Genomic DNA, 24,285 nt, shown 5'->3' on the forward strand with positions numbered 1-24,285 from the left:
CAACAGTATACCACCCATCTAGCATCTTCCAATGTCTAATCAGAATGTCCTAGTGACATACTCTGCACCAGTGTCGTTTCTGGCCTCAGAGAATTGGAAGCAAGTGCTAGCTGCCTTGCAATCTCAGCTACCGCTTCGGAGCATTCACTGGAAGTCAGCCTCCCGACCGAATCTCAAAACCATCCAGGAACTTGAACTTACTCTTGTTCCTTTGGATTCTCTCCGCGATGAACACACGTCACAAGTACCAGTCACTCTGTTAGAAAAGCCTTTACTCAACCTTTACGTTGTAACGTGCGAGGTAAACGTGGTGAACAATCGGTAGCGGTAACCTGACGAGGTATTCAGGATAACGACTTGTACAAGACGACTGTGAAGAAACAGATCAAAGACTGGCATTCTTCCATATCTCAGCGGAAGAATCAAGAATGGATCATTGTGCACGTTGTTCGTTCTGATGTCAAGACCACAGACCGCAAGTTCTTCAACATGAAGAGCTCCGTCCTTGATAAGATAAAGGCAGATTTTAATATTGACAAGCGAGACCGGTGTGACTACCCCGCCTATCGCGTCTCTCCTCACACTTACATTTATCAGATGTGTACAGTTGTCATGGACAGCGGGAGATCACAGTCCTGTCATATGGGCTGATCTTGTGAACAAGATCAAGGACGGTTTACTGTCTGCTCTAGATTCATCCGTTTCTCAACGTGAAGAAGAGGTCAGACGCTCTGAGAGTCAGAGGCAAATGCCTGGTTGGAATTTCTGCACGTTTTTCATATTGAAGGCATGTCTCATACATGGCATTTTTTTGAACGTATTTTAACTGAGATTTTTTGACTGTCAGGAAAGTCTTGCAAGCTCCTTTGAAGGAGTGAAACTTTTCGAAGATGCCCTGCACCAGTACAACGAGCTGGAAGTATCTTTCATCCAAGTTCTGAGAGAGAAGAACATGTCCTGGTTTGGTAGTCTGATTCAGCCCGTGGATAAGGACGACTCGGTGCCTCTACTCTCAATCACGAAGAAACATTATCGCGACCTTATCCTCGCCAACTCCATCTCAGTGTTCGATTTCCGGATATACTTGCTTTCTCGTCAGTGTGCTCTGCTAAATAAGATGCGTCGCCCCTCCGAGATTTGCCAGAAGGTCACCACCTTTTTGGGCACATTTGGTAGACGATTGCGGGAGGTAGAGGTCAGGGATCACATCATACTATTCTGTATCGTAGAAGCTCATGTCCTCTATAGGCCAAGTTATCGGAATACTTTATCGAGTCATGGATATTTTCTTCTGCTCTCAGTGTTGTCGATCAATGTGATACGTGGGCTACTACGACAGAACTGGATGGCATTCAGCTCGCGCGATTCAGTGCGAGCAAAGGTGAACTTCTTGAATTAGCCAAGACTCAGGTCAGATATCATTGCTGACACTCTCGCCATGCCCTGATTTTTTTTTACAGCTCGACATCATTGGCGTAAAAGTAGGTCATCTGCCCAAAAAGCTGCCTTTTGCAACAACATGTATGGAAGAAGCTGCCTTGCATCCAGAACAAATCAGTAAACGCTCATCGACGCGGCGGATAAGCAATCACGAGATCATACTAGCTATTAGGGACAAGGAGGCTTTTTATGACTTGTATTGCGCAACTTCAAATCGTGCCATCGACATGTACGTAAAGGCTGGCCGTCGCAAGATTGCGCTAAAGCTGCATGGCTTCCTCGCCGCCCTGGACATGTAAGTTTACTGTTTGACATATGATCTGCCTTCTTATCACAGGACAGCCATCGAGGACGCCTGGCGAGTGCTCTGGCCATTTTTACATCCTTACCCGCACATTATGCACCTCATATGTGGATATCGCTAGAGTCCTTCGTACTCTCTCGTGCACTCGACATACATGCGGAGTTGAAAAATCCTCAAGACCGAGAGTGGATACATATCTTACTTGCATATCTCAGGACATGCACAAATGACATGAGCAAAGAACTGACATCGGAGGTGGATCAAGAGAAGTCTGTTACCCAGCTTATTAGAGCACTTCACACTGCTGCAGCAAGTTTAGACTCAGGTGTGTGCTTGCCAAACGCACTGACAATCTGGAAACTAAGAATTGGCAAATCGTAGATCTGGTTCACACAGACCATCCTATTATGGCAGTTCAAGTATCTGGCGATGCTACCTGTAGTGACGATGAAGACTTAGTCTTGGTAGATGCCACCGTTTCAAACCATCTACCATGTGTACGTGTTCATATATCTTGACATTGTTTCCAGAGCTGATTTTGTTCCAAGGATGTCTTTATTGATGAAATTAACATAACATTGCGCGGTCGAGATTCTGAACGCCTAAAGTTCATCGCGAAGGTGGATAAACTTCCTCCTGGCCAATTGACCGTAACCCTATCTTGCCCGGTGCGTCTGACCATCTCAACGGTCTCCCGTCAAACTGAACTGCACATCATAGTCATCTTCGTGGGGTCTATATACTCTTGAGAGCAGTGAAATAGTGATGTCGCGTGTCCACTTTCAATGGCAACATACGGGTACTGTGACCACTGCTCCCAAGAGGAATCAGATTTCATTGGTGCGCGTGCCACACAGTTTGCGTGCATTGGATGTACAGATGCGTCAACCTCAGCAAAGTAAGTGGTATAGTCTTCTTGACTGTAATAATTTTAACTTATGGATTCAAGCTGAGCTTGGGACAACATCACACCTCTTGCTTGTGATTTCCACTGGCCGGAATGACATCTCGAGGGCAACTATTAAACTAACTCCGCCTTCTGGAGTACGATTCAACTATTCCGCGGCACGCCTAGAGGCCGAAGGTCAGTGTTTTCAATACATTTTGATATGTTTTTGAACCAGGACAAGGTACGGAGACTCTTGAGGCCTCTGAAAATGCTATCGTCCTTCTGGATGCTCCCGTCGACGCGGACATCATAATTTCGCTGCCACACTCCGATGCTTCGAGATATCATACAATGGTAAGCATCTTTTGTCCAGAAAAGACGACTCTTATTCCTGCACTGAAGAAAATCTGGTTAAATGTGACCTACAACACGCAATCCTCAATGGGTGTGATTCGCACCTTGCAAACCTCAAGAGTTGTCACGGTCTCACTACCCATAGCAGTTAACGTAGAAGACTTTTTCCGCGGCAAAAGGTTCCATCATTATATCACCTTGCACCTTGTTCTGAAGTCCTTTTAGACTATTTTCCAAGTTTACTATCTCAGCAACTTCCCACCAGCACGTTCGAATATCCTCGACAGAGCTGCAGGGTGCACGAAGTCTCGATGGGGTGAAGATCTCAGGCTGTCGTCCGAGCCGTCCCGTTGTGGTAGGATTCTATATTTTCGCTGTTTACTGAAGATAATAAACTTCACATAGACCGTTATGCCAGAACATCCCGTGAACTCCTTGTTCTCCATAGAGTCTTCGAATGGACCTGGTGCGTTGTTAGCCAGTTTGCTTATCGAATGCTGAGAGAAACCCAGTTCTTGATCCACTGAACCTTGTTATTAAATACCGCATACTACGTGACGGTGAGGATTCTCTCTATCCAGTATTACCTTGACTGCAGCTATGTGTTATCTAGAGGTGGAGGCATTAGTTCGACAAACGGTGGAAACTGTGTTGTCAAGCATGCCAGTCGAGAAGCCCCAATACGGCTCTCTACGACGTATGCTCATCGACAAACTGGTCGCACAACTGGAGAGTGACGCTGAATGGGTAGAAGCATACAGAGCTACCGGTGAAATTATCTTACCTCGTTCGTTTGAAGATGACGGGGATTTCCAGGGACCTATTCTGGAGGTTCGTTTGTCGATTTCTGGTTCTGTTGCTCTTGCTCATCATGCGTGACCTTCAGGCATTGGCGCAATGTCGCCCAGAGACTGCATCACCCTGCCCTTGGAGAGAGATCAAGATACCAGTTGACGTGCCAAGGATGAATGTTGGTATTTCCCAGCTGTCCCTAACGACACCCGCATTGACCTAGCCTGTCTGTAACAGATTGTGACTGCAGCACAAATCACTATTCAACCCTCTTCACTTCCCAGTGACATTCAGTCAGCTCAACTACCCCCAATCTACGCAGGCCAACCAATCAACGCAACCCTCATCTTCAAGACCTCTTTTCATTGGGCTGAGAAAGAGGGCAAACAGCGTTGCTACACGATGCGATACGATGTCGAAGAGCGTGTCAAGGATTGGCTTTTGTGTGGACGAAAACGTGGAGATTTCGTTGCAACTGTAAGTCCCACTGGTATTAGTTCATACCCACCATCTAAACGATGTCTAGGACGGTGGTTCATTCGCTGTTCCGTTGACATTGATAGCTCTGCATCACGGCGAAATTACCTTACCCAAGGTCGACGTTCGACCACTACCAATATTAACGCAAGCCTCGATGGGATCTACAGTGCCAAGCGCTGATGCTTGTCAAGTTCATGGAGCTGAAAAGGTTTTGATTCTGCCCAGAGGTGGCAGAAGTACATATATCGTAGGTATGGGTGGCGAATACGAATAAATGTACCAACGACTATTCCTTTTGGGAGACTTTTTTTTGGGAGACTTGACTGCGGTTGCTGTTTGAACGCCTTGAAAACATCTTTCCTTCTGGGTATCCGAACCATACCCCAAGTAGCGTCACAAGATTTGCTGTGAGGAGAAGGCCAGATGAAAATGGCGTAGATGGATAAACATTCCAGGCATATTCGATTGCGCCTATGAGTGCCATTCTTCGTACATATTAGAACGCAAAGATACACCTTCCTGTACGAAGAGACCTACTGCATGATAAAAGGAAACCTTGTTCTTTGAGTAAGAAGAGGCAACTGCTGCGAATACCACGAGTAGAATTGGTAGTGCAATGATCGTGCAAAGATGATGCCGATGAGGTTGGACGTCACAAGCACAGTAGCAACGTCTGGTGCACAAGTCAGCAAACACAAAATTGACGAACTCCTGGAATGACTCACAATCGGGATCGACAGGCGCCAAACCAGCAGGTAGACCGGGTCGCCGGAAACCTCTCTGCAGAACCTTAGCTACGCCACCGTCGCCGCGACACCATCGGAATAATCCAAAGGCAATCAATACCGTTACGTGACTCAGAAGTAAGCCTTTCGCCCATGCGGGACTCAAAAATGTTCGTTCATCAACAAAACGCCAATTGACGGTCCACTTGTACAGGAAAACACGTGATAAATCGAATGCATTCTGCAGGTAGGACTTTGCATTTGAAATGAGGAAAGAGCGTGCAAGTAGAGTTTGAGTGCATGCCAAAACGAGCATGTGTCGGATGGTCGTGAAGAGGCCGTGTCGTTTGAAGAGAATGACTAGTAGACCTGGCAGATATAGTATTGCTGACATTTTGACAGAGAGAGCGAGGCTTGTACCAAGTTATGGATGTTCAACATCAGTGAAGAAAGTATAGGCCTCACCTGAATAACAAGATACCAACGTCGTCCCAAGCGCTCTGGAAAGCGAGAATCGCTGCTTGTACGAAGATTAATGACCAGCAGTCATTGAATAGGCGGAGAACGAAGATAGAATGCAGCCTTTTACTGAGCGGTAGTAGCAGAAGCGTCCAATTTGGAACCTTTGCTTTCTTGTATATCGCGCATACGAGAGTGATGGATAGTACGTATAGACCGCCGTAAATCTGTTGGGCTCGCGCAACATTGCGACCAGCGTCTGTGATCAGATGAAGAAGACGGTGAATATGAACATGTCCAGCTGGATAGCTAGTTTCGTCAAGGTAAGCGCAGCGTATGTTCGTCAGGTTGACTTACACTAAAGGACCCGTGGGACCTGTGATATTGACATAGTCGCGCTCTCCCTTCAGGTAAAGGTCAATGTGGACCATGTACGTTTCCCAGTCGATTTCGGTATCTGGCTGATGTATCGGTCATGGTGTTATGCGAGCTAGTGAGACGCGCTAACAGGGAACGAACCACATTATGAGTTGAGTGAGGATAGCATCTCCGAGAACGACAAGAGATGCAGTAATCCAGAAATATTGCTGGTCGAATAAAAACAACCAGACGTACTTGAAGACAGAACTCTGCACGAACATGGAAGATGAGACCTTGAGGCCCATGGGAGTCCGAATCAATCAAACGTTCACTGTTCCAAGTACGGCAAAAATGCAAAAGACAACTGCCCCAGTGAGGCTCGAACTCACGACCTTCCGATGAAACGATTCGTAACAGTCGGACGCTGTAACCAACTCAGCCATGGGGCACATGCATATGATGCGTTTTCGCAGTAACACAACCAATTTGGAGCCTATCAGCTAAAGAGAGAATAATTTTTGTGTTTATATACCACAACAAACGACGGAAACTGTTAAGACGCGGTACTCTACGTATCCTATGGAGTAGTGTACGAGATAAGGAAAATAAGTATGGTACGAATTGCCGATAATCTGTGGTAAAGTGTTGATTTTTCCTAGCTTGCGTTTGTGTCGGGAGAACTGGAAGAAGTTCAGTACATACTAGAATTGCAATAATAAACCATACCAAAAATGATTACATAATTATTGAGGAATGAAATCTGTTTGGAAGAAACTGGCCGACGGCGACCCTGCAGGACAAACCGGTACTCCACAACTACAGTGTTTTTAAAGAATCTACGCTCACTGCCACTGCGACCGACATAACGCTCAAGCCGTTGCGTTTGACAGCTGGCTCCCTCAAGAGGCGATGGAGAACATTGCTTTCTTCGCCGCAGGTGAAAAGTGGCAAAATTCCTACAAAAAGTGTATCCCAAATTGGTCGAAAAAATGCGTCACCTGAGCGATTCGAACACTCGCGGGCAAAGCCCAACCGCTTCGCTGTATATAGCAGGCGATCCCGTTAACCACTCCGGCAAAGTGACTTGTTTGCAGATTGCAATCAGGCACAACATATACTCAATGGCATAGGGAAGTTGGCAACCCATGAAAAGTACTTGAACTTCTTCCATCGTTCTAGGTCCTGTAAATAGTACATGAAACAAATTGATGTTTACGTGTCCCTTGTGAACTCGCTAGCTAGCAAGTGAAAGTTTGGCATGTCAAGAACCGCAGTCCCGAGGTATGCAGTAGGGCTACCATGGCACCATGCACATTATAGTAGTCTCAGATGAGGGCGCTCGCGTTCGACCACCTGGAGCTGTGGAACATGTAAGTACAAAGAAAACATCTTGATCAGACACGAACGGGTATCATATGAGTATGGTATCTACTTGGTGCGTTATCGAGGATGCATTTCGTCATTTGCTTGACAGGAAAGAATGCCCCGAACTCTTGCAGGATGTACACCTCACGTCACTGCTTGGAAGTTTTGTCACTCGGACGTGCGCAGGGGAAATCGAACTTCCGAAGAATTTGGGAAGTGCAAGTTGGATGCAAGCACGATCAGGTGAGTTGCTGATTCGGAGGCGGCGTCACGACCTATTCCGAGTTGATTCCAATAGTGAGTTTCGGCATAGGTCGCTCACGACCGTATCTAGGAATTTGAAAGTATGATGAATTCAGTATTCTTGCTGTCATCTACAGTGAGGTAGGATACGGGCCATCAGCAAAATTGCCGAGTACGAGAAGTTACGGTGTTCCGAGGGCGAGCGATATGAATGATTCCGGGTGAAAGGAGATATATATACCTTGATGATAGTTACAGCGAGTTCTACCACGTCATAACGAGGAGACCATTGATTGTTAGAAGCGATTTGCCATCCGAAAAAGACAGGAGCGAGCTCCGAGAGACTTGACGATGAACACGAGGCTTAGTGTGTCCGCGTGAGTTTGAATTTTCGCATGTATGTAAAGGGTTGGCCATGAAAGGATATTATTAAGTACCATGAGTCTGACATGAGGGACTACTGTAACGGTCGTGATCCTAGCTACCGACGACATCTTAGTACAGCATTAACAGCGTCAGTCTTACTGTCTGGTCACTGCTTGTAATCACCTTTCACTTTCACTGCTCCACAACTTGTTCTGCTCTAGTCACCTTCTTTCTTTCATTCTGGCCACACGGCCATGAAAGCATTTCTGAACAGGTTCAACAGAGGCCTGTCATCAAAGGACAAGGACAGAGACAGGGACAAGGACAAGGAAAAAGAGAAAGAAAAAGATCGTGACAATGTCTCTGTTTTGACCAAGGACCGCAGTGACAACTCCTCTACCAACTCCCACTCACCCCCCAGCCGAGAAAAGCGTGAGCTAGTCCAGCTTCCACCACTCCCAAATTGGCCTCCTACCAATGAGAGGCTCTCTATCGAGCCTGTCAGTAGACCAGCAACCGACACCAGTAGTAGACATGTCACTTCTCCCAGCTTGATTCAAATCCAACGCTCCACTAGTGCAGGTACAGTCAATACCAGTGCAGGAACTCCTACTTCAATTTCATCGCATAAACCACTTCCCGACATCTGTGCTCGCCCTTTACCTCCAATCGAGGAGCCCCTTGACGACGACAGTGGCGTCGGCCTTACCATTTCCCCGCCTACACATGACCCGGACCCTGCAAATCGTCGCAAGGCAAATGGTAGTACCACATCAAACGACGTACAGAAAAAGGTGGCCTTCCTTTCACCCCCTCCGACACCCTCGCCTCTTAATACCCAACTTCCGGATACATCGGTGCTCAGCCCCTCTCAAATTGTTCAGACGCCCTCGGGCGCCCCGCTCAAAACCACCGTGTCGCGTTTTCAGGCAACACATGGTAAAGACACGCGTGGCTCCATCTCCACAGCCGCCTCAACATCACGCACTGACCTCGCTGCAAAGTCTACTACCACTACCGCCATTTCTTCTCCATCCACGTCTACCACTGTAGCCCCTGCTTCATCAACCAATACTGCAAAAGCCACGAGTACACGCACAGCAGTCTCCCCTTACCCAGGCTCAATGCGCTCCAACACGCCCTATTCTCAAATGTCCAATACCAGCAGCCGCATTCTCGCAGTCACCTCATGGAGTGAGGCTGCAGAAGAAGACCTCGTCAGCAACCTTGGTCCCCGTGAGCGCACTCGTCAAGAAGTCCTCTGGGAAATCGTGGCTTCTGAAGAGCGGTGCGCTGCCCCTCCCCACACACTGATCCATTGATCCTGATGCGATCGTTGTATTCGCTACAGATACGTAAATGACCTGACAAAAATGAAAGAGTCCTTTATCGAGCCCCTTCTCCACCCTTATGCCACGCCTCCTCCTGTCAGCCCTACACCGACACCATTCAACGAGTACGATGACTATGGTAGGGTTGAGTCACCGCAGGAATCGATCGATGTCCTGCCCATTGCTGCACGCTTCATGAGCCCTCTTGGCTTCCATGCTGATGGTGCCTCAAAGCCTGCAGATGCAGCTCCAAAGCCTGCAGATGGTCGCAGCCTCGCTACCACGACACCCCAAATTGATGATGAAAGTGATGAGGATGCCGAGGATACGTTAGGCGAGGGGCTGCAAACCAATCGCGCCAATCCAAGCCATTCTCGCTCTCCATATCATGGGGGAGGCAGTGGTGGCAGAGCAACCAAAATACATGATATCCTCCCCTTCCCTTCACGTTCGCACGCATCCCTTCCTGCACCCCAGCGTAAGCTCGCTACCACTTCCTCTCAATCACTGGGAGACAAGGATAAGGAGCGGGAGCGTAAAGACAGTGTTAAGACCACTCCTCCACAAGGCACTCGGGTATTGCGCAAGTTCAAGCGCTCGACCTCGCAGGCCAGTAGTCCTCTCCAGACTGCAGTCCCTCCACACTTACTGCCTGAGGATCTACGCATATGCCTCGAAGTTATTGAAAGCGGTGTGCTTGATGGACATGTCAAACTCAGCGAAGGACTGTTGAAGCGGTACGAGGAGCAATACCCTCTTGTCCGGTCCCTCGCAGATGTATTTGTCTCAAGTGTGAGTATCAGAGTTCTTATTTGACACAATATACTCATGCTACTTTAGTCTCATATCTTCCAAGGCTACGCAACATATGTCTTACATCTTGAGCGTGCGCTCGAGCAGGTGGATAACGCTTTGAGCACCGCAAGCGCTGCCAAGAAGCCCAAGAACCAAGATGCCGCTGAATGGCTCAAGGTTTGTAAGTCCCTACAACGGCTGGAAGAGCTGGCGGCCGATAAAGGTGAAACCGGGCTTGCTATCACCCTCTCGAAGCCCTTCCAGCGCCTTCTCAAATACCCTCTACTCTTCCAAAACCTACTCTTCCACACAGATCCGAGCACGTTTGAGTATGAGAGTACTCTGCAGATGGTCGCAGAAGTTGAGACGATTGTGCGCAGCATTGAGGACGAGAAGATACAGAAAGAGGACCGTGACAAGACGCGTGATGTGTTTGCCCGCATCGAGGGACTTGACAAGGTGAAGCAGCTTGCGATCCCGAAGCCGTCAAGGTTGCTGCTGGAGGAACGGCAGATTTTTGGGTCTCTACATGACTCAGGTCCGTCAAAAGGCCCAGGGTCGAGCCCGCCACCAGTCGTTAACGCCAAGGGCGTAAAGGGCAAGACGTCATTCCGCCGGCTGAGTGATGTGCTGGGCACGGGCTCAGGCATGGGGGGCAAGAAGGACCTGTGGCTTGTGGTATTTAATGATGTTGTCCTACGGTGCCAGCGCACGGGGACGACATCATTACCATTGGTTTCAGGGTCGAACTCGAGGGCGACTTCGTTGCCAGAGATGCAGGGGAAGTCAAAGTATGGCACAACAGGGCGGAGAAATTCGCATACGAAGCCGAGGAATCTGTACAAATTTCTCAAGGTAAAGCACCGGTGACACTGTTTGACTTGTTCTCACTTTGGCATAGATCGAGACTTGGGCGATTGGAGATGTCGTCCAGCCCAGGGAAGGGGTTGTCTCTATGGAAGAGTATGTATCTTATGCTCGTATCACTAATGTCTGCTGAGCGGTTTGTAGCGTTGTACGCTCCAAAGCAGAAGCACGGTCTGCTGCGCAGCCTAAGATCGTCCCTCTCCCTGACGACGAGGAAGATGGCGAGGGAGAGTCGGATGACTCAGACAAGAAGAGTAAAATGAGTTTCTCATACTGGGGTGCAGACCGGATCACCCTCCAGAAACCAGTCCTCAAGCCCAAGCAACACGGCGTCGCTGGTTCAACACGTCGTGTATCTCCAGGCGGCACGTCCTCATATAGCAGGGAGTCCTCTGCGAACGCTAAGTTTGGGACTCGTCTAGCTTCGGTCGACCATCCCTCTCATTCTACGCGCCCCATGAGCAGGCGAACGCAAACAACACCCAGCACGCGCACACGTGTGAATGCTTCAGAAGACAGTCATTCTATGAAGGCTACCGTCACGCGACCTGCTTGGGACATGAGCACTCGCGGTAATCCGCATGCCCCCGGCATGAAGCGGTCACGCCAGACCTCGCAAACGAGTGGAGCCGCCCGCGCAACCTCCACCACTACCAAACCGCAAGTCTCGCCTGTTGGATCTGAAGACTCGGGGGTGGGCTTGTACCGTCAAATAGTGGCCCAGGATCCATCATTGGTCGCATAGTCTGACCTCTTGCTCTCATCAATCAGGCCTAGATTTCCGCTAGCTTTTCTCGTCGGTCCATCTTCATTACAATCATTGCATATTGCACTCTCTTACTTTATTACCTCCTTACCCTCATCGCACAGCCGACACACACTCATTCATCGTTCACCTCGCTCTTACGTCTCTTATCACTTCCCCCTGCTATGTCAGAGTCGGTACCCAATTATTTGATGATACCATATCACTCTCGTTCTTCCTCAGGCTCCTTCAATCTTTTATCACATTCTCTATTTGGAACACAAACATCGAACAATTGACAATCATCCAATCGTTCCTGATCTCATTTAAAATACTTGAGATGTGCTCCCCTATGCTCTCAGGGTCTAGAGCTACAACGATGCAGTCACCACCCTATATACAGTTTTAATCCCGCACACTTTCGTGCTTCTTCGCTATCTATTGTACGATACTATTTTGATCGATTTAGTCTTTTTCGTACGCCGCGTTGTGAATGCTGACGCTACGCCCGCTTGGGTCCGAGGAACAACCCCAGTCGCCTCGTGGTATCCAGCTGGATCGATAGAACTCAAAAAAAAACCAAAAAAGAGTTGACCCAAACTTACCGTACTGCAGTCTTCGCTGCGGCTTCAGAGGGGAAAAGACCTGACGAATATGAGAACGTGTACTTCGAATTGGTTTACTTCTAGATATCGCTTACCGTCGAATATTTCTCGGATGTAATAAGCTTCCTTTGTATCTGGAGTATCGACTGGCCAGCGCTCCGCACGCTTAGCAAAATCTTTATCAGAAACAAAGGCGGCTGCGTTATCCTTGATGCTGTGATCGAAGTCCATCAGCCCGCGTATCTCGCTACCGATAGGAAAACGTGTAGACCAACCCGTCGATCCAAGAATATCCAACACCGTCTGAGAATTGCTCCTTTTGGCGCCATAGGATAGACTTTGGGAGATAAGGCTAAAGTTCGAGGATGAGCAGAGCAAGTGTGGAGATTATCGGGATCGACAGACCGTCCCCTCTGGCCCACAGTCAAATGCTTTCCGAAGAATGTACTGTATGAAAACGATGAGGCATGAATGTCCAGAAATACTCAGCGGGTGGGAAAACTGACCTTCTCCATCTTCGGACGACCATCTTCGTCAACCGCTTGGCTTGAGTCCTTTTTAAACATCTTTTCCTTCGCGTCGATGTTCATAGCGACTTCCAAAAAAGCCTTGTCGAGGAAAGGTACCCGAGCTTCCAAGCCCCAGGCCATCGTCGACCTATGCGCGGATCCGTCAGTGATCCGAGGGAAAGTGGGATTCTCGAAACTAACTTGTTGGCACGCAGGCAATCAGCAGTGTGAAGATTCTTGACGCGCCGAACACATTCCTGATGGAAAGAGTCGCTGTCTGGAGCAGCATGGAAATACAGATAGCCTAGACAGCGCGTTAATTGAGCTCGCTGCGGCAAATTCAAGGCATCTTACCGCCAAGAATTTCATCGCTACCCTCCCCGCTGAGAACCATCTTAACGCCCATCGCCTTGATTTTCCGGCTGAGGAGGTACATTGGTGTGCTTGCACGAACGGTTGTCACGTCATAGGTCTCAAGGTGGTAAATAACATCTGGGATGGCGTCCAGGCCCTCCTGGACTGTGAAGACATATTCGTGGTGCACGGTACCCAGGAAGTGTGCTGCTTTCCTGGCAGCAAGCAAGTCAGGCGAGTTCTCCAGTCCGATTGAGAATGAATGCAATTGTGGCCACGAAGCCAGCATAGCTATGGCGATTTTCAGCGTGGAAATAAGGAGCGATATTCAGTGCGCCTACCCTGCTGTGTCAGATCGTCCATCCTTGGCGTTGGGGGACCACTGATGGACTCAGCAAGCTTGCGCTGGCGAGCTTCGTACTGAGCTCGAGCAACCTTTTCTGTCTCCCTTGCAGCTATGGAAGCGATCAAGCTACTGTCCAGTCCACCACTAAGGAGAACACCATAAGGCACCTCAGACATAAGCCGCTTGCGCACTGCAGCTTCCAGGGTTTCCCGAAGAAGGGTATAATCTACGGGTGTGGTCGCCAGCACAGGGTTTGTTTCTGCATCTCCATCCCACCAGGATGGCTGGAAGTAACGTGTCGTTGACTGGTCACGGCTGTCGTAGACATGACCAGGGGGAAATGAAATAATCGTGTCACATTCATCGACGAGAGCCTTTAACTCTGAGGAAAAATACGTTGCACCTGGGTGCTTCGAGCTCCATCCTTGATATAATGTTGTAATCCCAATGGGGTCGCGGGAGGCGATTACTCTAGTAGGAGTCACAGACTCATCCAGAAGTACGAATGAAAACATGCCGTCGAGCATGCTACAAAGATCCTTGCCATGTTTTTTGTACTGCAGATCGTCAGTAATTGCCACAGACGGATGTATAGCACAACAAACCAGAGGAATGATGACCTCGCAATCCGAGTGTGTCTTGAAACTGGCAGTTGAGCTGAGGGTCGCACGAAGTGCTAGATGGTTATAGATTTCACCGTTGACAGCGAGTATGACTTGACCATCCTCGCTGACGAGGGGTTGGGCACCGGTGTCTTAAGCCACAATGGGTCAGGATCAATAATAGAATGAATGATAAGTCACGCACCAACACCAACAATGGCAAGGCGTTCGTGAAGAAGTATGCCTTCCTTTCCGACAAAACACCCGGACCAGTCAGGTCCACGATGACGAAGACGTTTTGAGAGAGCCAAAAATCGAGTGCGCTCAGCCGGCGGGTTTTCTATGCCATGAACTGCAAGTATACCACACATTTTGGAGAGGATAACGATAAAACACCTCTTGACTCACATACATTTTGGCAGCTCTAGTGACTCGACCAGATAAGATAAAAAATTGATGCTTAGGTAATGATAGATCTTCTTACCAGTTCCCATCATGCTCAAGTCACTCAACAAAACCTACAAACCAGCTCATTATAATCTTTTGTTTAAGACGAATATCTCATCGTTGTTGTCGTGTTATTCTGAGGCAGCGACAGTGATACGGAGTCCAAGAAACATCGCTTCGTGGGAACCATGAGGTGACAGCTGCCTGTCAATCTTTGTGTCTCGGACTCTCGGTCCCCAGCGATTGGCCCATTAAAACGAGAGCCAAGTTTATGCAAGACCTTTTACTCTCAGGAGGCTTCTTCAGCTGGTTTGACTATTCTTGATAGTATCCAGTGTTGGATGACAATCTACTAGAGGAGTCCAATCGAGGGAATACGGATTGGAGATGATCGATGAGTCGGCACGATTACTTCACATGGTAGCTTCAACGTATTGTTCAACATCACACTCGACCCTGGTTACTCTCTTCATCGAGCGCGCGGGGTGCCAAAGCATTTTCGACAAGTGGCATATACATTACACCGTGGCTTGTTCCTAGCAAGTGAGGGCCGTTCCTAGATTGTTCAAATACCAGTTATCTCCGGGACCACCATTTATTCTTGGAGGAATGCGGAGCGTTGGTTCGATTTTGCCAAGCCTTTTCAATCAGGCATCGAGATAATAATTCCCTATACTAAACACTGGATACTCCCAGACTAGCTCCCCCATGGGGACTTGCAGCACATGATCGTGCAAAGAATATAATGGAAATGAAAGAAATCTCTATTACCGTGTATCCACTATAGGCAGTGGTCGGGAAGATCAAACAACTACGTTCAGCGAACCTCTTCTTAGGAGTCTGCACAAAGAAAAGGAGAGTCGTTCAGGTACTAATGGAGTGTGTCCATGGTTCAACCGACGCTGCGGAGGTGATAGGGAAACAGAACAAGAGTATCATGATGGTGAGGTGTTGATGCTTCGATGATCATCACACCTAAGCCTAAGCTACAACCCACCTTAGCCAAAGAGCTGCGTACTGGCGCTGCTTTAATGCCCCACATCACTCCTCTCAATATTCGATCGTCAAATTCACACCAGCGGTAAAGAACGAGATTCCCGTTGGCGCATCGCGGTGAGAGCGAACATCTTGCATTGTAATACCTCTGCACTGCCCAATACCATGTTATACTTCCGAAATATATGGGGAACATAAAATTAACTTCCCATTGGGTCTATCAATGATAATTTATACTATTTATAACAATCTGTGTGCCATCATCACATTTCGAATGACATCGACAATCTACCAAACTGGGCCACACTAGTTGCGCTGAACGTTGATTATTTGTTGTTAGCTCCACACGAAGATATCAAGATGGTAAAACCCTCTAAGGATGGAGTGCATTCATGAGGCGGAAACAGCTCCAAGCAAGGAAGGACACAAATGCATAGATGCCAACGCGGATGTTGAATGGGTTTTCCGTCAAGAAAGGGTATGGGACTAGACATCGAGCTATTTCAGTAACGTGTAACCAAACGAAGATGCAAATACTCACATGTATGGTTATAACTAGCGCAATATTCTACCCACCAGGAATACCATGCCCCACAGGCGAGGACAACAAGTGGTGAGCCAATTTGAGCTTGCTTCTTGGTATATTTTTTCTCGAAGAAAATAAAGTCCACAAGGAGGGTGATGACGGGAGCGAGATGGAGAGAGAAATCTATGTTGAAAGGAATCCTGTGCTAGTGAAGGGAGGGTCGACGAAGAAGAGGGCTCCGACAGACCCGGAAGCTGGCGCTGCAGAATCAATGATGGAAAAAATAACAGGAGTGACCAGTACACTGCGGATATTACAAATGTGAGCTGGGATGGATTCATCAATGAACGACAGCGTCAGAGAGGCGAAATGAATTACAGGGAGAGCTATCATAAGGGAAGCACGCTTGGCTGTGCGAAGGGCTGGAGAAGGTGTCATAATCCAAGTAGAAAGGGCTAATTGACTGTTGTTCTTACTAGTAAGTGAAGGCAGCAAATCACAGCCAAGGCTTAGGACCATAGTCAACCAAGCGGTAGCTAGCCTTGCCACAAACTTGAATCAGTTTCTCTCGGAGAAGTCCAGGGTAGGTAGGGGGCACTCACCCTTGTATAGTCAAAAACTGGAAGTGCCCTCCTTTCTGTGCTCGGATCCAGCCATCCATGGGTAGCATCCTGAGGCTAATAAAACCATATGTCATCACACCCACGGCGACCCCATGTAAAAAGAACGCTTCGGGGCGAGGCATGAACTAGTGACGCTGATGAGAGGTTAAGGATTTGTCTGTGCAAGTCTAGAGAAGAGCGGATTAATATTAGTCGCCCGTGGAGTTCGAATTGTTCTAACTGTGTAATGATGCACAGCCAAGGAGTCCAGTGATCGCCGCGGTTGTCACTAAGACTAAGACTAAGTGCACACGACAAGTCTTCATAAGCTTCCGAGTCGTGTGTACACATCAAGCCACAAATTTTATACACAAGGTTTCCTTCAAATATGGCAGACCTTAGGTAAATCACTTTCAAGAAACGGTATTTCATAAAGCGGCCTAAAATCAAATCAAAATACAGTTTGAAAAAAACTTTGGATTGGTCCATCGGATTTGTCAAGTAGCCAAGAAATAGCGGTTCTAACCCCAGAGGAATGCCTTATGGCCATGGTCATACCTGTCACCCTTGACGTCGGCAGCACTGATAACACCATTGATTTCTGCGATGTCTTCCGTAGACAACTCGATATCTCCTGCAGCACAATTCTCTCGGGTGCGCTTGGCATGCCTGAAACAATGTCAAGGCCCATGACAATCGTATGTCTGGACGGGGACTCACGAGGAACCGGGCAAAGGGATGACATGTTTTGCCAACGACGCAACCCAAGCGATGCTGAGTTGAGCAGAGGTGACGTTCTTGCTCCTCGCAATCGCAGTCAACGCATCAACAATAGCGAAGTTGTGTTTGAAGTTCTGTAAAGCTATGATGAGCTGATGATCAAGCGCATATCGGGAAACTTACATCTTCCTGGAAACGAGGCAGTAAGCGGCGGAAATCTCCCTCTGGAAATTGCGGTGAGTATCATAAATATCGTTGAGCGATGATCTTACCCGGAATATCCTCAGGCCTCTTGATTTGACCGGTCAAAAACCCACGACCAAGCGGACTAAACATGATTATTGTCAGGTCAGAACAAGCGTGTACTAACGTGACACGCACGAGTATGCGATAACAGCAATACCTAGCTCTTCGGCAGTCGCAATGACTGACAAAATTGAAGATGAGTTACTCCAACAGAACTTTATGTCTAATGACGTACCTTTCTTGGCCTCCTCTCCGTATTCCCATGGGCTGACCTCAATCTCGACAGCAGCAATGGGGTGTACCTGGAACTTAATGAGAAGATGTCTTGCCGAGACAGTCATACTATTCACATACAGCATTACCACGCCGCAGAGTGTCAGCGCTGCATTCCGACATGCCAATATGGTCTAGTTTACCCTCATTCTTGAGTTCGACCAGGGTCCTGATCGACTCTTCCAAAGAGACATTGGGGTCTACACGAGCGCTCTGGAACAAATCAAGGCGCTTGGTGCCGCGAAGTTTCTCATTGACGAGCTCGACACTTCGTCTCAAGTTGGCGGGTCTGATGGTCAAGGTCGCATCTCAGTATAACGATCATGATGCACAACTGAAACTTACGAGCCGTCGGGCAGTGCCTGTCCGCCAGGCTTTATTCCTCCCTGAGAAACAAAGAGTTAATTACAATGAGGGGGAAGCGAGGATAGACCGTACCTTGATGGACAAGAAGGTCTTGTCTACGTAGTCGGGGTACTTTTCAAAGAACCGGGCGATCATCTCGAGGTTTGCGGTTGATAAATTGTGCCCATAGAATTCCCCTGTGACCGAATTTAGCACATATGTCTTATGTGGGGAACTTTCGCCTACCTCCGTTAAGGAACATCTTTGTGCCAGGAGGAAGGGCGTCCACGCCAGCCTTGATAGCCTCAAAACACTGTTCGTCTGGGACTGGCTCGGGTGTCCATCTACATGATGGATCATCGATGTGAACTTGATCTAATGGTGTCAGAAGAAAAGAAAACGCACGTCATCATCATCAATCCATGCTGAGAGGGGAAATGTCAGGAAAAACTTTGGGATGAAGAGCAACATAGTACATACAGCTACTTTACCAATGGTGACATTAGATGCAGTACCGCCAAGAGAGGTAGTGGCTCGAATAGACATTGTGAATGAAAGGTATATTCTGGATCGCAAGAAGTGGAAGTGGTCTTTATAACTGCCTAGGAAGTACACGGCTTGAAATATTAGCTGGCCGAGATACGCACAGTCTGCGGCAGATTAGATGCTTTGTGAAAAAGGGGGAAACCACGTGGCGAGAACTATTACATTTGTCAGAACGATGACATGATCACTACCAAACCTTGCTTGACCTAAATTTAAATGTCAAGTTGGTGTGCATGATGTTTAGAATCTACTTTACATCACGTGATCATATTCAGTAGGATGAGTCACTTAACTACTAGTGATTCAGACTCGCCGCTGCAAATGGACTCTCGAGTAACATCAGTCGCTGCAAGTCAGCTCAGCTATAGTATGCTAGGCTGACAGGCTGATTGACAATATTTTTGGCACCACCCTCAAAATCGTCCCCGTCGATACCGCATCACCATTTGCAACGTGACTATTAGTAAACCACAGCCCAAAGTTGCAACCCTCGATTCAGCATCAGAGATGCTAAATTCCCGGTTGGTCCGGTCGATACCCCTTGGTGAGGCCACCGGATCCGGGATCTGAAGCTTCCTATCTCCCCACTGGCACCAGCCGTTTGCAGCCGACTGCTCATCGAACACAGTTGCGTAGGTGCCCTGTTATCCTCCCGAAGTACTTTGGCTCCCAAAAACTTTCGAGATCACGGCACCTCTTGTGTTACTTCACTTACTAATCAGAGGTCAAAACTTTCTGCTCGTGTATAAGGTTAAGCACATTGCCCATCATGCCCGACCCGTAGTCTTCCAACCGTCGCCTACCACACCTAGCCTCCAACATGTGCCCTCTCGCATCACATACTAGGCCAACTACAACCCCATGAGACCTGGTGCTACCTTCAAGCCTCGAAACCTATACTGACTCCGACCTCCGTGCCGGAGCGTGACCTCCCGAGGCCCTCCCACCACTTCCTGCTTTCATCCAGTCATACCAGGAAAATGACGGGGTGTATATCTAGTCTTATTCTATCTCTAACATATATGAAGACGGAATGGTTGATGATCCCGCAGAAGTAATTCATGTGACTCCCATGTGCGTACTCCACCTGAGGCTCACATGCACTCCACTGCTTGCTGTCAGTGTGCGCTTGGCGGTCTTCTGTTTCTCTGTGTAGTGCTTATCTCTGTGTCTGCACTTCACTCTGTCCCGATGTGTGTCTTCACCCTTCGATCCCTGACATATTCGCGTGAATGCCATACAGTGCACCTTTACCTGAGCTTCACACGCAGTCCACAGCTCAAGTACTGTCAGTTTGTGTTGCCTCCTATATTCTGTTCTTCCACTTGGAAGGTACTCTCGATCTACAGGAATGATCTTCTTACGGCCCAGCGGCAAGGTCGTTTTTAACCTTTTTCATTTGGAAGATCATCGGGACGTACATGACGAGCTCAAGGTTAGACTCTAACCACATCCTCTCTCGCACATTATCTTATGACAATATCGTTAGGTAGTCTCCCGCCGAGGAAAATATACGCGGGCTTTAACGCTCTGACTACCTACCCATCTTCTAGTCTCACCCTCCCTATCACATACTTGGAACATGAGTTTCAAACCATCTCAAATCACTGAATCAAAAAAAGTGCGCCAGTACCAGTGTCATCTTAAGTGGTACGAGACCGCGATTTATCGGTATTCGATCACAAGATTATACACCAGGAAGGCAATACAACCCCCTGTTTCATTCCACAGTAGGTTACTGCACCAGTCAATGACGTTGTTACAACGAAGACATATTCACCTTTGATTTCTGTGGATGGTGCTATTGTGTGTATAGCAGGGCGTTCACGCGAGGCTAGACAGGTAAGATCTCAGTATTCGGATTACGAATCTCTTTATTGACGAATGTTTTTACCTAGACAGGTAAGCTACGTTATACGTTAGTACTCGTACTCAAACGTTACATTAGAAGACTCACATCTCAGTATTCGGATTACGAATCTGAGATGTTTCGATGGCGGATGGCTGCTTTTATATGGTGAGTGCGCCAGCTGGCCTTTTTGATGAAAACATATACTAAACGAATGAAAAAGATAGCCGACGTTGACACGTCGTCTGGAATCTCCGTTTGGTAGCGCTCGCACCTCGAGCTGCCTTACTCTTCGGCCGTAGTCCCATTTCCTCCTTTCTCGGCCTTTCTGTCCTCGGGTTCATCGGCTCTCAACAGGTGCTGGTAGAGATATTCTGGCAGCTCTGACAATCTTGCCATGACCCACGTATGTGTGGCGTATCTAATTGTATCAATCCAGTTTTCATGATTAGGCCTTACTCATCTCCTGTGGCCCGTCATAGTAGGTCTCTTGTAGCCAGTAAATATATATCCCATATTCTGCAAACAATAAACTCATGGAAGTCAGTTCACTTCGGCCAGGGTGGTTACCAACACATGTCAAATTGCTAAAAGTAACGAGTAGCATCAAGATAACATATTACTTAGTTTGGGCTTAAGCTTGGTGCATAATAATCGCTCTGTAGCATGTCATCGTATACTCTGTAGACCATTCAGCCCAACCCACTATTTACCATTCAGGAAGGAACTCCCGCCCACGCAGGCCATTCACTCTGACCATCTAGAGTCTGCCGCTTGAAATGATAAGCACCCCCACATCCACACCGTTCCTTAGTTTGCGTTTGCGCTGTAAATATTTACATATGTAAAAAACAAGGAGTGCGATTACACCGTCCCATTGGCATTAATGCACAAAGCAGCATATGTAGTATGTATGATATTTGTCCGTCCACGAACCCATTTCACTCTTTCTTAGCCTGTACCTCACGTGCATGTGCACGCTCTGCAAGGTCCACCCCTACGAGGATCTTCGACGCCTTCCAGAGCTGTACAAGATTGATAATATTCTTGCCTACACAGACGAATGCGCTGGGGATTGCGACGAGTTCGGGCCAGGTGAGATCCGTGAGCCATGGGAAGTAGACGCCGAGTCCGATAGGTGTTTGCACCCATTTCATGAGGTAGAGAGAGACGAAGAAGAGCTCGTTGCCTGCGCACATAAAGAACAGAGTACGCTGTTTCACGCACAGGATCAATTTGGGCTGCGGTAGCGTGCGAACGGTGGAAAACGCACTGAATCATTATAGTAGTACCATAGGATACGACTAACTTCGCTCGTCACGAGCTTATGGCTCCGCGAACCAGTTACGAGTGAGCTGGTTCATATTGGTGAGGGATTGGACAGGCAAGGACGGGGACTCAAAACGCACCTGTACATGTGCATGTAATGGCTGGCGAAATCAAGTGCGATAAGGAACTGGAACACCAAGGCGAAATTCGGGTATGTAGACGATAGATAGCAGAGCAAGCATGACGTCGTACACCTGGAAGTGCGCATTATGAGATAAATTGGAGGAATAACAGGAAGAGATGGCACACCGATCTGTGACCATGTCCAACACTGCACCAAATTTAGATGTCTGTCCTAGGGCTCGTGCGACCTGACCATCCACAGCGTCCAATAAACATGATATCACATACGCAAGAGTGCAGTATTTGGGGTGATAGCTCATAAAGTGGAGCGAAAGCCCAGCAAGGATGACGCGCGTGTACCCTATGTAGCCCAAGTATCTAAATCAGCACATAGTAAATCAACACAACAGAACTATCGCACCAATGAGATTAGGTACGAAAAGAAAGACATTTTCAGAATATGTCTGAGCTGTGGCGAGGTCAACTGCAACCTTGGCATCGACGACGTCGATTGAGCCACGCCGGCGCATCTTTCGGGATGGATTTGCTGAACCGTTTTTCGTCATTGCAGGCGTACGCTGCGGTGGGGAATGTTGAAGGAGTCAATGAAGGAGGACGTTCGTGAAACGCAGGTTCTGCCAAATTTACACGGTCCTGAACTAACGCCAAATGGACGTGACGTAATATTACCATCGTCATTCTGCCGCACCGGTAAAACCAAAGTACCAAGTATTAAACAACCTAGTTAACTAATATCACTAGAGCAAGTATGGAGGCAGCGTGGACTATTGCAAAAGAAAGTAAGGGGTATACGACTCAGTCATGTCCGTATTAATTAATCACCATGATCCCGCTCCTTCAACCAGAAGAACTCGACTTTACTGGATGCTGGCTGAAGTACACACCCACACCGATACCAACAGCTGCGAGGATGATAATGATGGTGAGCCAGAAGCAGATCCAGCGTTTTCGTCGGGCAGAGCGGGCGTGTTTTACTGCGACCTCGGTGTGCCTTTGTCTACAAGAAAGTTAGTGGTAGTGCGCATAGGTAATCATAACAGCTGCATACCCTCCCTCGGTGTCATGTGCGACACCTGCAGCTGCCGTCTCGATAGCGTCAATTTTCTCTTCTTGCTCGCCTAGAAGGGTGCCCATCTGTAATAAGAGTATCCTTAGTAAATGCATCATACATGCAAGTGTTGCACCTACGTCATTGAATAATTGAGCCAGCTCTCCGAGGGTCTGCTCAATCCGGCGAATGTCTTGGTGTCGTTCCTGGACTTCTCGATATGCAGCCCGCGAGTCCCCGTATCGAGTTGATGAACTGATCTGCGCAGAGATGAACGACAAACTCCTCTCCTAAGCGAACAAAGGCTTACTGCTTGTGCAAATATTTGGCTTCCTCCGCCTTGGTCATCATTCACCACAGCAGCAACTTCGTCAGGCGTAGCATCAGGCTTCACTGTATATTTGTATTAAAATGTGAGTGAGAAATTAGGAAATTAATATACCTATTTTGAACTGTCGCTCCACACGCTGGCGGTACTGCTGGCGATACTGGCGCTCAACTTCCTGGTACCGCTGCAAGGTGGCCATAAATTTTGTCTGAACGACATCAATCTGACAACCACAACTACGTCAACAGCTGTCTAGCACAAAAGGGAAGGGTGACACACTCTGTTTTTGCGAATTTGAGCATCCGGGCCTGCACCAGCGGGTTTCTCGAGGGCACGGATACGGTTGGCGAGACTGTTGCTGAGCTGCCTGGTCTCATCTGTAAGGCGTTCGAGCTGAGTTGCGTTTGCTTGTGTTGCTGCGTCGTCAAGGGCGTTTAGGGAGCGGGAGTGGAATTCAGCGATATGAGTGACATTGTTATCAAAGTCTTGGATGGACTCTTGGATAGCGGTGGCCTAGATTGAAATGCATGTTCGTACCAAGAGAAATATGAGAAAGAATAGACGCACTTCGGCATAGAACGCGGACAAAGGGTCTGTCCCTGTACCATTGCCAGTGCCGTTTGCAGAAGGTGAAGAATGCGGTTGCATCTCATAGACCCCCTGTCCAGGATCTGGTGTAGCATTCGACCGTTGCGCCTAAGAAATGTGTCCGTCAGTATATTTTAGCACGAATACTAGAAAAGTGAATACTCTGAGAGCAGCCAGTCTGTCGTGACCCATATTTCGTGATTAAGTTTCAGATGGTTGATGTGAAAACGTGTACGGCCGCAGTGAGGTTCCTGGACCCGTTACGTGAGAAACGAACACAAGTTAGTTGGTAGTACACGTTGTAAGGTCGTTGTGGACGACGGCGACCACGATGACGAGGAGAGTAGTACTCTATAGTAATCGAAGACTAATGTAATAGAATGAAATCTATGTGAGAGCCGCAAGCGACCAAGAAGGGAAGTTGTTT

The 24,285-nt window shown here is 48.0% G+C and overlaps 8 protein-coding genes and 2 non-coding genes across 10 annotated transcripts; 2 read left to right on the plus strand and 8 right to left on the minus strand.

Moving 5' to 3' along the window:
- Positions 1–31: 31 nt before the first annotated feature.
- F5891DRAFT_942770 (trafficking protein particle complex subunit 10) lies at positions 32–4,533 on the plus strand (the record flags this gene model as incomplete). The annotated part of the gene is made up of 20 exons (XM_041374443.1): positions 32–301; positions 349–548; positions 598–817; positions 848–1,195; positions 1,249–1,410; positions 1,461–1,735; positions 1,783–2,069; positions 2,126–2,241; positions 2,293–2,412; positions 2,465–2,642; positions 2,694–2,834; positions 2,875–2,987; positions 3,036–3,166; positions 3,213–3,342; positions 3,393–3,453; positions 3,500–3,547; positions 3,601–3,818; positions 3,874–3,957; positions 4,017–4,256; positions 4,306–4,533. 20 exons carry the CDS (start codon positions 32–34, stop codon positions 4,531–4,533), a joined length of 3,570 nt encoding a protein of 1,189 aa, XP_041231546.1.
- On the minus strand, positions 4,493–6,208 carry F5891DRAFT_634910 (mannosyltransferase). Its single transcript, XM_041372583.1, has 6 exons — positions 5,952–6,208; positions 5,801–5,900; positions 5,450–5,752; positions 4,985–5,397; positions 4,797–4,932; positions 4,493–4,744 (listed from the first exon to the last, which is right to left on the minus strand). Exons 1-6 carry the CDS (start codon positions 6,106–6,108, stop codon positions 4,546–4,548), a joined length of 1,308 nt encoding a protein of 435 aa, XP_041231547.1. The 5' UTR covers positions 6,109–6,208; the 3' UTR covers positions 4,493–4,545.
- F5891DRAFT_t25 lies at positions 6,168–6,252 on the minus strand. Its single transcript has one exon. It is a non-coding gene; the product is annotated as a tRNA-Asn (tRNA).
- A 543-nt stretch (positions 6,253–6,795) lies between these two features.
- On the minus strand, positions 6,796–6,887 carry F5891DRAFT_t24. The gene has a single exon. It is a non-coding gene; the product is annotated as a tRNA-Ser (tRNA).
- Positions 6,888–7,840: 953 nt separating this feature from the next.
- F5891DRAFT_635054 (Dbl domain-containing protein) lies at positions 7,841–11,830 on the plus strand. Its single transcript, XM_041372585.1, has 5 exons — positions 7,841–9,065; positions 9,129–9,900; positions 9,949–10,758; positions 10,805–10,866; positions 10,915–11,830. The coding sequence occupies exons 1-5, from the start codon at positions 8,032–8,034 to the stop codon at positions 11,513–11,515; spliced, it is 3,279 nt and encodes a 1,092-aa protein (XP_041231548.1). The 5' UTR covers positions 7,841–8,031; the 3' UTR covers positions 11,516–11,830.
- On the minus strand, positions 11,748–14,364 carry F5891DRAFT_635037 (uncharacterized protein). The gene is made up of 11 exons (XM_041372584.1): positions 14,137–14,364; positions 13,935–14,083; positions 13,325–13,886; positions 12,984–13,274; positions 12,831–12,933; positions 12,627–12,777; positions 12,526–12,567; positions 12,396–12,472; positions 12,216–12,334; positions 12,121–12,160; positions 11,748–12,068 (listed from the first exon to the last, which is right to left on the minus strand). The coding sequence occupies exons 1-11, from the start codon at positions 14,300–14,302 to the stop codon at positions 11,981–11,983; spliced, it is 1,788 nt and encodes a 595-aa protein (XP_041231549.1). The 5' UTR covers positions 14,303–14,364; the 3' UTR covers positions 11,748–11,980.
- A 1,180-nt stretch (positions 14,365–15,544) lies between these two features.
- F5891DRAFT_1007541 (FAR-17a/AIG1-like protein) lies at positions 15,545–16,851 on the minus strand. The gene is made up of 6 exons (XM_041360474.1): positions 16,503–16,851; positions 16,377–16,441; positions 16,279–16,322; positions 16,126–16,226; positions 15,916–16,100; positions 15,545–15,860 (listed from the first exon to the last, which is right to left on the minus strand). Exons 1-6 carry the CDS (start codon positions 16,643–16,645, stop codon positions 15,748–15,750), a joined length of 651 nt encoding a protein of 216 aa, XP_041231550.1. The 5' UTR covers positions 16,646–16,851; the 3' UTR covers positions 15,545–15,747.
- On the minus strand, positions 16,852–18,828 carry F5891DRAFT_1007545 (NADP-dependent oxidoreductase domain-containing protein). Its single transcript, XM_041360475.1, has 12 exons — positions 18,567–18,828; positions 18,492–18,511; positions 18,333–18,430; positions 18,180–18,283; positions 18,087–18,127; positions 17,823–18,030; positions 17,704–17,770; positions 17,604–17,649; positions 17,495–17,550; positions 17,406–17,446; positions 17,223–17,356; positions 16,852–17,171 (listed from the first exon to the last, which is right to left on the minus strand). The coding sequence occupies exons 1-12, from the start codon at positions 18,630–18,632 to the stop codon at positions 17,024–17,026; spliced, it is 1,029 nt and encodes a 342-aa protein (XP_041231551.1). The 5' UTR covers positions 18,633–18,828; the 3' UTR covers positions 16,852–17,023.
- Positions 18,829–21,272: 2,444 nt separating this feature from the next.
- Positions 21,273–22,504, minus strand: F5891DRAFT_1007553 (CDP-alcohol phosphatidyltransferase-domain-containing protein). Its single transcript, XM_041360476.1, has 5 exons — positions 22,295–22,504; positions 22,060–22,234; positions 21,891–22,004; positions 21,755–21,836; positions 21,273–21,695 (listed from the first exon to the last, which is right to left on the minus strand). Exons 1-5 carry the CDS (start codon positions 22,437–22,439, stop codon positions 21,423–21,425), a joined length of 789 nt encoding a protein of 262 aa, XP_041231552.1. The 5' UTR covers positions 22,440–22,504; the 3' UTR covers positions 21,273–21,422.
- F5891DRAFT_1007556 (t-SNARE) lies at positions 22,486–24,263 on the minus strand. Its single transcript, XM_041360477.1, has 8 exons — positions 24,021–24,263; positions 23,838–23,966; positions 23,550–23,783; positions 23,385–23,493; positions 23,253–23,335; positions 23,083–23,202; positions 22,943–23,028; positions 22,486–22,891 (listed from the first exon to the last, which is right to left on the minus strand). Exons 1-8 carry the CDS (start codon positions 24,048–24,050, stop codon positions 22,732–22,734), a joined length of 951 nt encoding a protein of 316 aa, XP_041231553.1. The 5' UTR covers positions 24,051–24,263; the 3' UTR covers positions 22,486–22,731.
- Positions 24,264–24,285: the final 22 nt, after the last annotated feature.

The sequence above is a fragment of the Suillus fuscotomentosus genome (genome assembly GCF_016647785.1).
Source record: "Suillus fuscotomentosus strain FC203 chromosome Unknown F5891scaffold_6, whole genome shotgun sequence".
Taxonomy (NCBI): domain Eukaryota; kingdom Fungi; phylum Basidiomycota; class Agaricomycetes; order Boletales; family Suillaceae; genus Suillus; species Suillus fuscotomentosus.